Source organism: Ranitomeya imitator, chromosome 4, assembly GCF_032444005.1.
Source record: "Ranitomeya imitator isolate aRanImi1 chromosome 4, aRanImi1.pri, whole genome shotgun sequence".
NCBI classification, from domain to species: Eukaryota; Metazoa; Chordata; class Amphibia; order Anura; family Dendrobatidae; genus Ranitomeya; species Ranitomeya imitator.
The window spans coordinates 5276531-5294692 of record NC_091285.1 but is presented as its reverse complement, the minus strand read 5'-3'; the positions used below and the strand labels follow the sequence as shown (position 1 = coordinate 5294692).

General features: G+C 48.0%; 1 protein-coding gene across 5 annotated transcripts in view; it reads left to right on the top strand.

The window, feature by feature from the left end:
• The first annotated feature begins 229 nt into the window (after nt 1–229).
• The window catches only part of SOX5 (SRY-box transcription factor 5), a 370162-nt gene continuing 352229 nt past the window's right edge, over nt 230–18162 (top strand). For 2 of the 5 annotated variants that reach the window (XM_069762813.1, XM_069762811.1), the window contains exon 1: nt 2053–2400. In XM_069762813.1, coding sequence (XP_069618914.1) covers nt 2363–2400 — 38 coding nt within the window. In that variant the 5' untranslated portion in view covers nt 2053–2362. Of the gene's footprint in view, nt 404–2052; nt 2401–12352; nt 12487–18162 lie in introns of those variants that run through there. The other 3 variants (XM_069762812.1, XM_069762814.1, XM_069762816.1) reach the window with 3 other exon arrangements.

Genomic DNA, 18162 nt, shown 5'->3' with positions numbered 1-18162 from the left:
CGTCACCCTCTCCTCTGTGGGGCCGGGGGTCTGTCACCCTCTCCTCTGTGTGGCCGGGGGTCGTCACCCTCTCCTCTGAGGGGCCGGGGCTCTGTACAGTCTCTCCCCCGGGCAGCGCTTCCGTCCGTCTCCCGGTTCTCCGCCGCCGGCCGGCAGGGGTCAGTCTCCTCCCCGAGCTGTGGCCGCCCCCCTGGAGGAGTGGACGGGGGACCCTGTGCTCATGTTTACTGCCGGCCGGAGCCCGTGCGCGCTCCCGCTCCTCTGCGCGTCCCCGCCTGTCACTCTCATGTCACCGTCCAGCGTTACCTGACAGGAGACCCCGGGACCGGGCGCGGAGCCGCCATGTGGAGCCGTCACCGGAGACAGCAGCACAGAAACTTCCTACCCCGGAGCCAGAGAGACGGTGAGAGACCGAGAGAGAGAGAGAGAGAGAGTGAGAGTGAGAGAGAGTGAGAGAGAGAGAGAGAGAGAGAGAGAGAGAGAGAGAGAGGAAGAGACAGCCCGAGAGAGTGACAGAGAGACTGAGAGAGAGAGAGACAGCCCGAGACCGAGAGTGAGAGAGAGAGAGGAAGAGACAGCCCGAGAGTGTGACAGAGAGACTGAGAGAGAGAGAGAGAGAGAGACAGCCCGAGACCGAGAGAGACCGAGATACTGAGAGAGAGTGACCGAGAGTGAGAGAGAGAGAGACAGCCCGAGAGAGTGACCGAGAGAGACTGACAGGAGATATATTTGCAGTTCTGTGAGTGACAGACACCTGTGGCAGAAGAGACCGTCACTCCAGACACATGGCAGAGTGCACAGGTAGGAGAGAGGATGTTTACAAGAGGAATAGACAGTCTCTGCCAGGTGTTGGAAGCATTACATGTGGTAGAGTGAGCAATGTATGGAAAAGAGTGCCCCCCACAGGTGAGAGACACCCCAAGAGACGGCACACGAGATGGAGAGACCGCCGGGAAACTGAAAGTTCACAAAAAAGCAGAGAGAGAAGAGGGTGAAAGAGCAAAAGGACAGAATGTAAAATATGCAGAGGAAAAGAGACAGCAGATAAGGAAGAGAGTGCAAAAAAGTGCAGAGGAAAAGAGACAGCAGGAGTGCAAAAAGTGCAGAGGAAAAGAGACAGCAGGAGTGCAAAAAGTGCAGAGGAAAAGAGACAGCAGGAGTGCAAAAAGTGCAGAGGAAAAGAGACAGCAGGAGTGCAAAAAGTGCAGAGGAAAAGAGACAGCAGGAGTGCAAAAAGTGCAGAGGAAAAGAGACAGCAGGAGTGCAAAAAGTGCAGAAGAAAAGAGACATAAGGAGAGAGTGCAGAGGAAATGAGACAGATAAGGAGACTGCAAAAAGTGCAGCGTAAAAGAGACAGCAGATCAGGACAGAGTGTAAAAAGTGCACAGGGAAGGAGATAGAAAATAATTTTAGAGAGTGCAAAGGAAAAGAAATAAGGAGAGAGAGTGCGAAAAGTGGAGAGGAAAATAGACAGCAGATACGGTGAGTGTAAAAATCGCATAGGAAAAGAGACAGATAAGGCGAGAGTACAAAAAGTGCATAGGAAAAGAGACAGCTGATAAAAGAAAGAGTGTAAAAAGAGACAGCTGATATGCAGAAAGTGCAAAAAGTGCATAGGAAAAGAGACAGCAGATAAGGTGAGAGAGTGCAAAAAGTGCATAGGAAAAGAGACAGCAGATAAGGTGAGAGAGTGCAAAAAGTGCATAGGAAAAGAGACAGCAGATAAGGTGAGAGAGTGCAAAAAGTGCAGATGTCAAAAGACAGCAGATAAGGAGAGAGTGCAGAGGGACAGCCGAGAATGCAGGGCAGTGAAAGCTAGAGACAGTGCTGGGAGGGGAAGAAGAGCGCTCCGAGACAGCTGAGAGACATACAGAGTGCAGTGTCCCTCGGAGGGGCCTCTGCTAGATTTCAATCTGTCACACTTGCTTTTCTTCCCAGGGAACAATGTGTGATTGTTGCGCTCTCTCTCCAGAGTAACATGGGGGGTGGGAGGGGGCAGCAGCTCGGAAGGTGGCAGATCCTTGTGAGAGGGTCCCTGGGCTGTGTCCTTGTGAGAGCGCTGCTCCTGTCCCAGGGATGAGGATCATTCTGCAGGGACTGCGGGGATCACTGACTGAGAGGGGGCGCTCCCTGCACTGCCGCTGGCCCTTTAAGAATCTGGTCAAGCACTTCTAGTGGTGTGAGAGCCACAGAGAGAGAAAGAGAGTGTCTGTGACCGGGATAGAGTGCCTGTGAAGAGGAGAGTGCCTGTGCTCGGGGAGAGGCGCAGACCGTCTCACTCCACTCTGGACTCATTTGACAGGTTCCCTTCAAGCAATCAGAGGTGGCATCTGTGACAAAGGGACATTGTGCGGGGTTCAGCATGCTCACCGAGCCCGACGGACCGCCCGAGTTTGAGAGGTGAGTGCACTCGTACTGTACAGTTACCAGTGGTGGTGCCGCCGCCGCGCCGGGACCACCGGTGCCAGTCCTCGTAGAGACCCACTGCCGCTGTGTAGCCCCCGGGCTTGGACTGTATCCATAGTTCTGAAAAGAGGGACCCCCACTGTATTCTCTAGACTTAGTCCCTATAGAAGGACCCCCGGTGTATTCTCTATATACATAGTTCTGTATACAGGGACCCCCACTGTATTCTCTAGACTTAGTCCCTATAGAAGGACCCCCCGGTATATTCTCTATATACATAGTTCTGTATACAGGGACCCCCACTGTATTCTCTAAACTTAGTCCCTATAGAAGAACCCCCGGTGTATTCTCTATATACATAGTTCTGTATACAGGGACCCCCGGTGTATTCTCTAAACTTAGTCCCTATAGAAGAACCCCTGGTATATTCTCTATATACATAGTTCTGTATACAGGGACCCCCACTGTATTCTCTAGACTTAGTCCCTATAGAAGGACCCCCGGTGTATTCTCTATATACATAGTTCTGTATACAGGGACCCCCACTGTATTCTCTAGACTTAGTCCCTATAGAAGGACCCCCCGGTATATTCTCTATATACATAGTTCTGTATACAGGGACCCCCACTGTATTCTCTAAACTTAGTCCCTATAGAAGAACCCCCGGTGTATTCTCTATATACATAGTTCTGTATACAGGGACCCCCGGTGTATTCTCTAAACTTAGTCCCTATAGAAGAACCCCTGGTATATTCTCTATATACATAGTTCTGTATACAGGGACCCCCACTGTATTCTCTAGACTTAGTCCCTATAGAAGAACCCCCGGTGTATTCTCTATATACATAGTTCTGTATACAGGGACCCCCGGTGTATTCTCTAGACTTAGTCCCTATAGAAGAACCCCTGGTATAGTCTCTATATACATAGTTCTGTATACAGGGACCCCCGGTGTATTCTCTAAACTTAGTCCCTATAGAAGAACCCCCGGTGTATTCTGTATATACATAGTTCTGTATACAGGGACCCCCGGTCTATTCTCCATATAGATAATTCTGTATACAGGGACCCCTGGTGTAGTCTCTATATACATAGTTCTGTATACAGAGACCCCCGGTGTATTCTCTATATACATAGTTCTGTATACAGGGACCCCCGGTCTATTTTCCATATACATAGTTCTGTATACAGGGACCCCCGGTGTATTCTCTATATACATAGTTCTGTATACAGGGACCCCCGGTGTATTCTCTAAACTTAGTCCCTATAGAAGAACCCCCGGTGTATTCTCTATATACATAGTTCTGTATACAGGGACCCCCGGTCTATTCTCCATATAGATAATTCTGTATACAGGGACCCCTGGTGTAGTCTCTATATACATAGTTCTGTATACAGAGACCCCCGGTGTATTCTCCATATACATAGTTCTGTATACAGGGACCCCCGGTGTATTCTCTTTATCCATAGTTCTGTATACAGGGACCCCCGGTGTATTCTCTTTATCCATAGTTCTGTATACAGGGACCCCCGGTGTAGTCTTTATATACATAGTTCTGTATACAGGGACACCCGGTGTATTCTCCATATACATAGTTCTGTATACAGGGACCCCCGGTGTATTCTCCATATACATAGTTCTGTATACAGGGACCCCCGGTGTATTCTCTTTATCCATAGTTCTGTATACAGGGACCCCCGGTGTAGTCTTTATATACATAGTTCTGTATACAGGGACCCCCAGTGTATTCTCTAGACTTAGTCCCTATTAGAGGTACCCCCGGTGTATTCTCTATACAAATGGTTCTGTGTACAGGGACCCCCAGCATATTCTCTAGACTTGGTTCTTACAGAAGGACCCCGATGTATTCTCTGTACATTGTTGTATATACAAGGACCCTCGTTGTATTCTCTAGACTTAGTCTGTATCTTATTGCTCTATATACATAGTTCTGTATACAGGGACCCACTGTGTTTTCTCTATATACATAGTTCTGTATACAGGGACCCCCCAGTGTATTCTCCATATACATAGTTCTGTATACAGGGACCCCCGGTGTATTCGCTAGACTAGTCCTTGTAGAAAGACCCCCATTATAAGCTCTATATACAGAGTTTTGAATACAGGGACCCCCGGTGTATTTTCTAGACTTCGTTCTTGTAGGATGACCCCCGTTTTAAACTCTATGTACATAGTTTTGAATACAGGGATCCCTGGTGTATTTTCTAGACATAGTCCTTGTAGAAGAACCCCGGTGTAATCTCTTGACATAGTCCTTATAGAAGGACCCCCATTATAACCTCTAAATACATAGTTTAGAATACAAGGACCCCTGGTTTATTCTCTAGACTTAGTCCTTGTAGAAGGACCCCCGATGTATTCTGTAGACTTAGTCCTTATAGAAGGACCCCAATGTATTCTCTAGACTTCTCTTGTAGAAGGACCCTTGGTGTATTTTGTAGACTTAGTCCTTATAGAAGGACCCCCGATGTATTCTGTAGACTTAGCCCTTATAGAAGGACCCCCGATGTATTCTGTAGACTTAGCCCTTATAGAAGGACCCCCGATGTATTCTGTAGACTTAGTCCTTATAGAAGGACCCCCGATGTATTCTGTAGACTTAGTCCTTATAGAAGGACCCCAATGTATTCTGTAGACTTAGTCCTTATAGAAGGACCCCCGATGTATTCTGTAGACTTAGTCCTTATAGAAGGACCCCCAATGTATTCTGTAGACTTAGTCCTTATAGAAGGACCCCCAATGTATTCTGTAGACTTAGTCCTTATTGAAGGACCCCTGATGTATTCTGTAGACATAGTCCGTACAGAAGGACCCCTGGTTTATTTTCTAGACGTAGTTCTTGTAGAAGGACCCCATTGTATTCTCTAGACTTAGTTCTTGTAGTAAGACCCCTGATTTATTCTGTAGACTTAGTCCTTACAGAAGGACCCCTGGTTTATTCTCTAGACCTAGTCCTCGTAGAAGGACCCCAGTGTATTCTCTTGATTTAGTCTTTATAGAATACCCCCAGTTATAACCTCTATATACATAGTTTTGAATGCAGGGACCCCAGATGTATTCTTTAGACATAGTCCTTATACAAGGACCCCATCATATGTTCTATATACATGGGTTGGAATATAATGACCGCTGGTATATGCTTTACACTCGGTCCTTATTTTGGGACCTCCTGCCTGATCCTCCCCGGTATATACTCTGTATACAAAGTTCTTCTAGACGGAATCACTGCCTGTTCTGTATTTGTACCCATGTTCTAATAGACATTATTATAGCGGAGCCGTATAACCGAGCGGAGTATTCTATAGCGGAGTATCATGTTATTTATTATGCTAGCTTATATTTATCACATTGTGGCGGGGTATTCTATTCGCTATATATCACTTTGTGGCGGAGTATTATATTATTTAGTGGAGTGTTATATAATATATTATTTATTATACATCCCATTATAGTGGAGTATTGTATAGCGGAGTATATATATCATTATAGCGGAGTATTGTCGCCTTCGCTGTGCCGCAGATGCAGTCTTTACAGAGGGTCTCGCCTCCTGCTGCTGACTTGGTTCTTTTACGGGGGTCCGCGCTCCAGACGCCTAACTCCAGCAGTGTGCCCCCCGGTCTGCAGCGCTCCAGACTGCAGCCCTCTCACCGCTGGTTCCTTCAGATCCGCTGTGGCTCGGCTTATTAAGATTTTATATTGGGGTGAGCGGAGACGTCCCGGGTGTTTGCTGCAGTTCTCCCTGAAGGATGAGTGACGGCTGCCCGCGGTCTGCTGCCAGCGCGACCCCATAGTGACAGCAGCCACTCACATTTCCCTCTTTATTTTCTGGCATTTTGTGTATTTTTTGCCTAAAGCTCCAGAAATAAAAGTGTCGTGGGAGCCAGGAATTTAATTTGCGCTTTGCTCTTGTTACAAAGTATCAAGCACATCCCCGATTTCTTCCAGGGAACAAAGGTCACCGTGCTATCAGCTCCCGGGCTGGATTCACATGTTTGTGACGAGGGCTCGGCGTGTAATAAGGATGTGCGCTGATTATTGCTGCGCATTATTGGGGTGGAGGGAAATAGCCAAAAAAGTCCCAACTTTTTTGCTTTGAGTTTGAGGCGAAGTTTCCTGGCTCGTGTTGTTCTGCGGGGTCTCGTTCTGCACCTCTCGCTCCGCTACGTTTGGTTATTTCCCTCCTATGATACTGTATCGTTATAGCTCCTCGTTTTCTGGGGTTTCAGGTTCCCATGTTTGCGTTTGTGTTGAGACTGACAGGAAGAATGATTGTACCGAAGCTCATAAATATCTGGATATTTGAGTGTTAGATACATTGTATCAGTCTGGACATTCTGCTAAGAAGATGCTATAATTCTTGGATACATTGTACCAATCAGGACATTCAGAATGCGATCGCTTACATTAGTATCAGGATATTTGGGGCTTAGATACAATGTATCAGAGTCAGCATTCTGCATGACATGTATTCGGATACTTCTGGGGTTGCATATACTGTATCAGAGTCAGGACCTTTTTCATGTGAGCTGTTAAATTAGTGTCAGAATATTTAGGGCTTAGATACATTGTACGAGGATCAGGATATTCGGGGGTTTCATTACTGAGTTGGGACATTCAACACATGACTTATTAGTTTTTGGATGAGGATAGTTCTGAGCTTAGATACCTTGTATTCTTATGATATAGCTAGGCTTAGATACTTTGTATTTGGATATAGGATTTCTATTTTGTGGTAATTATTATTTTGTAGGGTGTATAGGGCAAGAGACTTTATATGCCGCGAAACCTACATACAAACAGTGCGAGAAGAAACTGTGTATTGTACTGCGACAGAGGCGTTGTGTTAGGGCAGAGGGTAGAATATACCGGGCTATGGGGCTTTTTCTTTATTATTAGGATCAGTTCATGTACGAATAACTTAGAGGTTATAGGGCTAATGGGTCTTGGGGTTATATGAACGATGCAAGGGTATTAGGGGTATATGAACGATGCAAGGGTGTTAGGGGTATATGGACAGTGCGGAGGTGTTAGGCTTATAAGGACGGTGCGGGAGTATTGGGTTATATAGACGGTGCAGGGGTATTAGGATTATATGGACAGTGTGTGGGTGTTAGGGGTATAAGGATGGTGCGGGGGTGCTAGGGGTATAAGGATGGTGTGAGGGTATTGGGGTTATATAGACGGTGCGGGGGTGTTAGGATTATATGGACAGTGTGTGGGTATTAGGGGTATATGAACGATGCAAGGGTGTTAGGGGTATATGGACAGTGCGGAGGTGTTAGGCTTATAAGGACGGTGCGGGAGTATTGGGTTATATAGACGGTGCGGGGGTGTTAGGATTATATGGACAGTGTGTGGGTATTAGGGGTATAAGGATGGTGCGGGGGTGCTAGGGGTATAAGGATGGTGTGAGGGTATTGGAGTTATATGAACGGTGCGGGGGTGTTAGGATTATATGGACAGTGTGTGGGTATTAGGGGTATAAGGATGGTGCGGGGGTGCTAGGGGTATAAGGATGGTGTGAGGGTATTGGAGTTATATGAACGGTGCGGGGGTGTTAGGATTATATGGACAGTGTGTGGGTATTAGGGGTATAAGGATGGTGCGGGGGTGCTAGGGGTATAAGGATGGTGTGAGGGTATTGGAGTTATATGAACGGTGCGGGGGTGTTAGGATTATATGGACAGTGTGTGGGTATTAGGGGTATAAGGATGGTGCGGGGGTGCTAGGGGTATAAGGATGGTGTGAGGGTATTGGAGTTATATGAACGGTGCGGGGGTGTTAGGATTATATGGACAGTGTGTGGGTATTAGGGGTATAAGGATGGTGCGGGGGTGCTAGGGGTATAAGGATGGTGTGAGGGTATTGGGGTTATATAGACGGTGCGGGGGTGTTAGGATTATATGGACAGTGAGTGGGTATTAGGGGTATAAGGATGGTGCCGGGGTGCTAGGGGTATAAGGATGGTGTGAGGGTATTGGAGTTATATGAACGGTGCGGGGGTATTAGGATTATATGGACAGTGTGTGGGTGTTAGGGGTATATGGACGATGCAAGGGTATTGGGGTTATATGGACGGTGTAAGACTAATAGGGTTATATGGACGATGCGTGGGTATTAGGATTATATGGACAGTGCGGAGGTGTTAGGGGTATAAGGATGATGTGAGGGTATTGGAGTTATATGGACGGTGCGGGGGTGTTAGGATTATATGGACAGTGTGTGGGTGTTAGGGTTATATGGACGATGTAAGGGTATTAGGGTTATAAGGACGGTTCGAGGGTATTAGGGTTATATGGACAATGCGTGGGTATTAGGTATATATGGACGGTGCAGGGGTGTTAGGGGTATAAGGATGGTGTGGGGGTATTAGGGTTATATGGACGGTGCGTGGGTGTTAGGGTTATATGGACGGTGTGGGGGTATTGAGGTTATATGGACGGTGTGAGGGGTTATATGGACGGTGTGAGGGTATTGAGGTTATATGGACGGTGTGAGGGTATTAGGGTTATATGGACGGTGTGGTGGCATTGAGGTTATATGGACGGTGTGGTGGCATTGAGGTTATATGGACGGTGTGGGGGTATTAGGGTTATATGGACGGTGTGAGGGTATTGATGTTATATGGACGGTGTGGGGGTATTAGGGTTATATGGACGGTGTGAGGGTATTAGGGTTATATGGACGGTGTGAGGGTATTAGGGTTATATGGACGGTGTGGTGGTATTGAGGTTATATGGATGGTGTGGGGGTATTGAGGTTATATGGACGGTGTGGTGGTATTGAGGTTATATGAAGGTGTCGGGGTATTAGGGTTATATGGACGGTGTGGGGGTATTAGGGTTATATGGACGGTGCAGGGGTAATAGGGTTATGTGGACGGTGTGGTGGTATTAGGGTTATATGGACGGTGTGGGGGTATTAGGGTTATATGGACGGTGCAGGGGTAATAGGGTTATGTGGACGGTGTGGTGGTATTGAGGTTATATTGATGGTGTGGGGGTATTGAGGTTGTATGGATGGTGTGGGGGTATCAGGGTTATATGGACGGTGTGGGGGTATTAGGGTTATATGGACGGTGCAGGGGTAATAGGGTTATGTGGACGGTGTGGTGGTATTGAGGTTATATTGATGGTGTGGGGGTATTGAGGTTATATGGATGGTGTGGGGGTATCAGGGTTATATGGACGGTGTGGGGGTATTAGGGTTATATGGACGGTGCGGGGGTAATAGGGTTATGTGGACGGTGTGGGGGTATTGAGGTTATATGGATGGTGTGGGGGTATCAGGGTTATATGGACGGTGTGGTGGTATTAGGGTTATATGGACGGTGTGGGGGTATTAGGGTTATATGGACAGTGTGGGGGTATTGAGGTTATATGGATGGTGTGGGGGTAATGAGGTTATATGGATGGTGTGGGGGTATTGAGGTTATATGGACGGTGTGGGGGTATCAGGGTTATATGGACGGTGTGGTGGTATTAGGGTTATATGGACGGTGTGGGGGTATTAGGGTTATATGGACGGTGTGGGGGTATTGAGGTTATATGGACGGTGTGGGGGTATTGAGGTTATATGGACGTGTGGGGGTATTAGGGTTATATGGACGGTGTGGTGGTATTGAGGTTATATGGACGGTGTGGGGGTATTGAGGTTATATGGACGGTGTGGGGGTTTTAGGGTTATATGGACGGTGTGGTGGTATTGAGGTTATATGGACGGTGTGGGGGTATTGAGGTTATATGGACGGTGTGGGAGTATTAGGGTTATATGGACGGTGTGAGGGTATTAGGGTTATATGGACGGTGTGGTGGCATTGAGGTTATATGAAGGTGTCGGGATATTGGGGTTATATGGACGGTGTGGTGATATTGAGGTTATATGGACGGTGTGGGGGTATTGAGGTTATATGGACGGTGTGGGGGTATTAGGGTTATATGGACGGTGTGGGGGTATTAGGGTTATATGGACGGTGTGGGGGTATTGAGGTTATATGGACGGTGTGGGGGTATTAGGGTTATATGGACGGTGTGGTGGTATTGAGGTTATATGGACGGTGTTGTGGTATTGAGGTTATATGGACGGTGTGGGGGTATTGAGGTTACATGGACGGTGTGGGGGTATTAGGGTTATATGGACGGTGTGGTGGCATTGAGGTTATATGGACGGTGTGGGGGTATTGAGGTTATATGGACGGTGTGGGGGTATTGAGGTTATATGGACGGTGTGGGGGTATTGAGGTTATATGGACGGTGTGGGGGTATTAGGGTTATATGGACGGTGTGGTGGCATTGAGGTTATATGGACGGTGTGGGGGTATTAGGGTTATATGGACGGTGTGGTGGTATTGAGGTTATATGGATGGTGTGGGGGTATTGAGGTTATATGGACAGTGTGGGGGTATTAGGGGTATATGGACGGTGTGGTGGCATTGAGGTTATATGGACAGTGTGGGGGTATTAGGGGTATATGGACGGTGTGGTGGCATTGAGGTTATATGGACGGTGTGGGGGTATTGAGGTTATATGGACGATGTGGGGGTATTACGGTTATATGGATGGTATGGTGGTATTGAGGTTATATGACGGTGTCGGGGTATTAGGGTTATATGGACGGTGTGGGGGTATTAGGGTTATATGGACGGTGTGGGGGTATTAGGGTTATATGGACGGTGTGAGGGTATTGAGGTTATATGGGCGGTGTGAGGGTATTGAGGTTATATGGACGGTGTGAGGGTATTAGGGTTATATGGACGGTGTGGTGGCATTGAGGTTATATGGACAGTGTGGTGGCATTGAGGTTATATGGACGGTGTGGGGGTATTAGGGTTATATGGACGGTGTGGTGGTATTGAGGTTATATGGACGGTGTGGGGGTATTAGGGTTATATGGACGGTGTGAGGGTATTGAGGTTATATGGACGGTGTGGGGGTATTAGGGTTATATGGACGGTGTGAGGGTATTAGGGTTATATGGACGGTGTGAGGGTATTAGGGTTATATGGACGGTGTGGGGGTATTGAGGTTATATGGACGGTGTGGTGGTATTAGGGTTATATGGACGGTGTGGTGGCATTGAGGTTATATGGACGGTGTGGTGGCATTGAGGTTATATGGACGGTGTGAGGGTATTGAGGTTATATGGACGGTGTGAGGGTATTAGGGTTATATGGACGGTGTGAGGGTATTAGGGTTATATGGACGGTGTGGGGGTATTGAGGTTATATGGACGGTGTGGTGGTATTAGGGTTATATGGACGGTGTGGTGGCATTGAGGTTATATGGATGGTGTGGTGGCATTGAGGTTATATGGACGGTGTGAGGGTATTGAGGTTATATGGACGGTGTGAGGGTATTAGGGTTATATGGACGGTGTGGGGGTATTGAGGTTATATGGACGGTGTGGGGGTATTGAGGTTATATGGACGGTGTGGTGGTATTAGGGTTATATGGACGGTGTGGTGGCATTGAGGTTATATGGATGGTGTGGTGGCATTGAGGTTATATGGACGGTGTGAGGGTATTCAGGTTATATGGACGGTGTGAGGGTATTAGGGTCAGGACACACAAGGATAGAGGCTTTGTATTAGTGTCTTAGGGTTAGAGCATTCAGGGACAGAGGTCTTTTATTAGCGCTGGGATTTCTGGGGTTAAAGGCAGGTTATTGTGGTGGGGGCGCAGGCTTAGGTGACTGGTAATAGGATCAGTATGCTGGAGCTGTAGGAGCAGTCACTGTATGGAGGGTCTGGATGGCCCTGTGTGGACAGTGGGTCCCGTGGTCCGGGCTCTGCACTGACACCTCTCTTCCCAGCGGAGCAGATGCTCTGCAGATGTGCTCTGCCAGTAGTTTCCGCTTGGAGGTTAGTGATCATCACTCGCTGTCCTTTGCTGCTCCCCGTGGCTGCCATAGCTGACTGCTTCCTTCTGTGCATGGAGGCCGCGCTGCTCCCGGTCGCTCGCTGACTTCTGGCGATGTTGGGATTTCTCCGCTCGGCTCCTGGTGATGAAGCTCGCTCACGTCCGCGCTTGGAACAAGTTGTCGACCCCCGAAAGTTTCCTGTAAGTTCTTCCCTGCAGTCACTGAGATGTTTTATATTGGGGCGTAGGGAAAATGAGTGGGGGCAATTGTGGCTTTATAATACCCGGTGCCAATCTGTGCCCCCTTCCTGGGGGAAGGGTTAAGTGCTGGCGTTTTCTGCATGAATGTGCCTCGGCTTGGGCATTACATTAGAAAATACCCACAGGTTACAGGGAATAATCCGTCAGGAGGGGAGAGCACGTAGCCGCTGTAATATCGCCCTCATTTAAACACCCACTGGATTTATTTTGGGGTCATGACAACAATGGCGAGCTGTTAAATCCTGGTTCCTCTACGCCAGGCTGAGGTCCTCGCTCTGTGCCCCCCTCACCTGTACACCATGTTATCCTGTTCTCCTAAATTATCTATAAAAAATAAAGGGGGGGGGGGGATCCTTGTAGGGGGCTCCGGACGGGCGAGGACAGTGGGCTCCGGGCACCGGGAACATTGTGGAAAGCAAAAGTTGTAAAAGTGCAGCTAGGTTGTATCATTGTATCCTTGTGTGCAGTGATCGCAGACCCTGGAGTTCCAATGGAAATGAATACAATGTTGCAATTATGGTCCTGATGGATTCAGTCTGGAGTCTTATCTGATTCCCACCATTAGATGGAGGGTAATTATATTGTATGGGGGGTTGTCAGCCAGCCTGTAATAAGCCCCCCTCCCCCAGCCAGCCTCTACCCCTGATCTGCTGATTTATAGGTCCCGTCCCCCCTCGGGCTCATCTAGGGGAGCGGGAGCTGCTACTGGAGATCTCCTCTCTTGTTGTACTTGGCTCTTAACAGGCAGCGATTAAAATCTCAGAACGACTGTCAAAATCTTGTCACCATAATGAGCGTGTTCCACGTATGACAGCGATCCAGACTCCGCCGCCGCGCGCTCACATATTACCGATCAGCTCCTGCACCGACAAAACGCAGAAGTGCCCACAATTATCATTATTAGTTGACACGCGCAGCTAAAAAATCCGACTATTTTCATCCAGAAAAAACTTATGATACTTGATTTGCACGATCATCCGTATGGCGTCTGATTTTATACTTCTGCAGTGAAGAAAATGTACGAGACCAACAACCGTTTCATGCACTAATAATCACTATCAATCCGTGGGAAACAGACGCTTTACTGATGGTCCGATAAAGAAGCCGACCATAAATACGGACGAGACCAGCAGACAATCCGTCATCTGAAGAACATTGGTCGTAGTGTCAGTGATTTCCACAGACGACACTTAGACTAAATATACAATTATTTGTGGCACAGTCAGAAAACACAGTTCAGGTCCATTCTCCCTCGCCGTAAGAGCTGACGATCTAATCTAATGCCAAGCTTCATTCAGGTCCATTCTCCCTCGCCGTAAGAGCTGACGATCTAATCTAATGCCAAGCTTCATTCAGGTCCATTCTCCCTCGCCGTAAGAGCTGACGATCTAATCTAATGCCAAGCTTCATTCAGGTCCATTATCCCTCGCCGTAAGAGCTGACGATCTAATCTAATGCCAAGCTTCATTCAGGTCCATTCTCCCTCGCCGTAAGAGCTGATGATCTAATCTAATGCCAAGCTTCATTCAGGTCCATTATCCCTCGCCGTAAGAGCTGACGATCTAATCTAATGCCAAGCTTCATTCAGGTCCATTCTCCCTCGCCGTAAGAGCTGACGATCTAATCTAATGCCAAGCTTCATTCAGGTCCATTCTCCCTCGTCGTAAGAGCTGACGATCTAATCTAATGCCAAGCTTCATTCAGGTCCATTATCCCTCGCCGTAAGAGCTGACGATCTAATCTAATGCCAAGCTTCATTCAGGTCCATTCTCCCTCGCCGTAAGAGCTGACGATCTAATCTAATGCCAAGCTTCATTCAGGTCCATTCTCCCTCGCCGTAAGAGCTGACGATCTAATCTAATGCCAAGCTTCATTCAGGTCCATTATCCCTCGCCGTAAGAGCTGATGATCTAATCTAATGCCAAGCTTCATTCAGGTCCATTATCCCTCGCCGTAAGAGCTGACGATCTAATCTAATGCCAAGCTTCATTCAGGTCCATTCTCCCTCGCCGTAAGAGCTGATGATCTAATCTAATGCCAAGCTTCATTCAGGTCCATTCTCCCTCGCCGTAAGAGCTGATGATCTAATCTAATGCCAAGCTTCATTCAGGTCCATTCTCCCTCGCCGTAAGAGCTGACGATCTAATCTAATGCCAAGCTTCATTCAGGTCCATTATCCCTCGCCGTAAGAGCTGACGATCTAATCTAATGCCAAGCTTCATTCAGGTCCATTCTCCCTCGCCGTAAGAGCTGACGATCTAATCTAATGCCAAGCTTCATTCAGGTCCATTATCCCTCGCCGTAAGAGCTGATGATCTAATCTAATGCCAAGCTTCATTCAGGTCCATTATCCCTCGCCGTAAGAGCTGACGATCTAATCTAATGCCAAGCTTCATTCAGGTCCATTCTCCCTCGCCGTAAGAGCTGACGATCTAATCTAATGCCAAGCTTCATTCAGGTCCATTCTCCCTCGCCGTAAGAGCTGACGATCTAATCTAATGCCAAGCTTCATTCAGGTCCATTCTCCCTCGCCGTAAGAGCTGACGATCTAATCTAATGCCAAGCTTCATTCAGGTCCATTATCCCTCGCCGTAAGAGCTGACGATCTAATCTAATGCCAAGCTTCATTCAGGTCCATTCTCCCTCGCCGTAAGAGCTGACGATCTAATCTAATGCCAAGCTTCATTCAGGTCCATTCTCCCTCGCTGTAAGAGCTGACGATCTAATCTAATGCCAAGCTTCATTCAGGTCCATTATCCCTCGCCGTAAGAGCTGACGATCTAATCTAATGCCAAGCTTCATTCAGGTCCATTCTCCCTCGCCGTAAGAGCTGACGATCTAATCTAATGCCAAGCTTCATTCAGGTCCATTCTCCCTCGCCGTAAGAGCTGACAATCTAATCTAATGCCAAGCTTCATTCAGGTCCATTCTCAGTCTCCGTAAGAGCTGACGATCTAATCTAATGCCAAGCTTCATTCAGGTCCATTCTCCCTCGCCGTAAGAGCTGATGATCTAATCTAATGCCAAGCTTCATTCAGGTCCATTCTCCCTCGCTGTAAGAGCTGACGATCTAATCTAATGCCAAGCTTCATTCAGGTCCATTCTCCCTCGCCGTAAGAGCTGACGATCTAATCTAATGCCAAGCTTCATTCAGGTCCATTATCCCTCGCCGTAAGAGCTGATGATCTAATCTAATGCCAAGCTTCATTCAGGTCCATTCTCAGTCTCCGTAAGAGCTGACGATCTAATCTAATGCCAAGCTTCATTCAGGTCCATTATCAGTCGCTGTAAGAGCTGACGATCTAATGTAATGCCAAGCTTCATTCAGGTCCATTATCCCTCGCCGTAAGAGCTGATGATCTAATCTAATGCCAAGCTTCATTCAGGTCCATTCTCCCTCGCCGTAAGAGCTGACGATCTAATCTAATGCCAAGCTTCATTCAGGTCCATTCTCCCTCGCCGTAAGAGCTGACGATCTAATCTAATGCCAAGCTTCATTCAGGTCCATTCTCCCTCGCCGTAAGAGCTGACGATCTAATCTAATGCCAAGCTTCATTCAGGTCCATTATCCCTCGCCGTAAGAGCTGACGATCTAATCTAATGCCAAGCTTCATTCAGGTCCATTCTCCCTCGCCGTAAGAGCTGACGATCTAATCTAATGCCAAGCTTCATTCAGGTCCATTCTCCCTCGCCGTAAGAGCTGACAATCTAATCTAATGCCAAGCTTCATTCAGGTCCATTCTCCCTCGCCGTAAGAGCTGACAATCTAATCTAATGCCAAGCTTCATTCAGGTCCATTCTCCCTCGCTGTAAGAGCTGACGATCTAATCTAATGCCAAGCTTCATTCAGGTCCATTATCCCTCGCCGTAAGAGCTGACGATCTAATCTAATGCCAAGCTTCATTCAGGTCCATTCTCCCTCGTCGTAAGAGCTGACGATCTAATCTAATGCCAAGCTTCATTCAGGTCCATTATCAGTCGCTGTAAGAGCTGACGATCTAATCTAATGCCAAGCTTCATTCAGGTCCATTCTCCCTCGCTGTAAGAGCTGACGATCTAATCTAATGCCAAGCTTCATTCAGGTACATTCTCCCTCGCCGTAAGAGCTGACGATCTAATCTAATGCCAAGCTTCATTCAGGTCCATTCTCCCTCGCTGTAAGAGCTGATGATCTAATCTAATGCCAAGCTTCATTCAGGTCCATTCTCCCTCGCTGTAAGAGCTGACGATCTAATCTAATGCCAAGCTTCATTCAGGTCCATTCTCCCTCGCCGTAAGAGCTGACAATCTAATCTAATGCCAAGCTTCATTCAGGTCCATTCTCAGTCTCCGTAAGAGCTGACGATCTAATCTAATGCCAAGCTTCATTCAGGTCCATTCTCCCTCGCTGTAAGAGCTGATGATCTAATCTAATGCCAAGCTTCATTCAGGTCCATTCTCCCTCGCTGTAAGAGCTGACGATCTAATCTAATGCCAAGCTTCATTCAGGTCCATTATCCCTCGCTGTAAGAGCTGACGATCTAATCTAATGCCAAGCTTCATTCAGGTCCATTCTCATTCGCCGTAAGAGCTGACGATCTAATCTAATGCCAAGCTTCATTCAGGTCCATTCTCCCTCGCTGTAAGAGCTGACGATCTAATCTAATGCCAAGCTTCATTCAGGTCCATTCTCATTCGCCGTAAGAGCTGACGATCTAATCTAATGCCAAGCTTCATTCAGGTCCATTCTCATTCGCCGTAAGAGGTGAGGGTCCCGTCTCCTGTGAGGGTCCCGTCTCCTGTGAGGGTCCCGTCTCCTGTGAGGGTCCCGTCGTCTTCCCTCTGTATCATCTACCTGTGAGAGTATAACATCAGGTCGCCACCCTCGCACCACCCGCTCATTTCGCGCCTCACTTTCGGATTGCAGATTGATGGTGGTTACTTTGTGTCACTGGGGGTTTGTTGTCGGTGATAGATATTTTGCACGTTGACATTGGTCGTTTGCTGCGGTGATTGACGGCTGGGACCAGACTGGTATTTAATCTGGAGGCCAGATGTTATACGGTGTCAGGGGTTGTGCAACTACTGTTCTCCGCTCAGTCTATCTAGCACCATTTATATACCCGCTCTCGTGCGCCCGTCCGGCCTTCACCCCTTAGCACCATTTATATACCCGCTGTTGTGCGCCCCGTCCGGCCTCCATCCCATAGCACCATTTATATACCCGCTCTCGTGCGCCCGTCCGGCCTCCACCCCTTAGCACCATTTATATACCCGCTCTCGTGCGCCCGTCCGGCCTGCACCCCTTAGCACCATTTATATACCCGCTCTCGTGCACCCGTCCGGCCTCCACCTCTTAGCACCATTTATATACCCGCTCTCGTGCACCCCTCCGGCCTCCACCCCATAGCACCATTTATATACCCGCTCTCGCTATCGTGCGCCCGTCCGGCCTCCACCCCATGGCACCATTTATATACCCGCTGTCGTGCGCCCGTCCGGCCTCCACCCCATGGCACCATTTATATACCCGCTGTCGCTGTCGTGCGCCTGTCCGGCCTCCACCCCATGGCACCATTTATATACCCGCTGTCGCTGTCGTGCGCCTGTCCGGCCTCCACCCCATGGCACCATTTA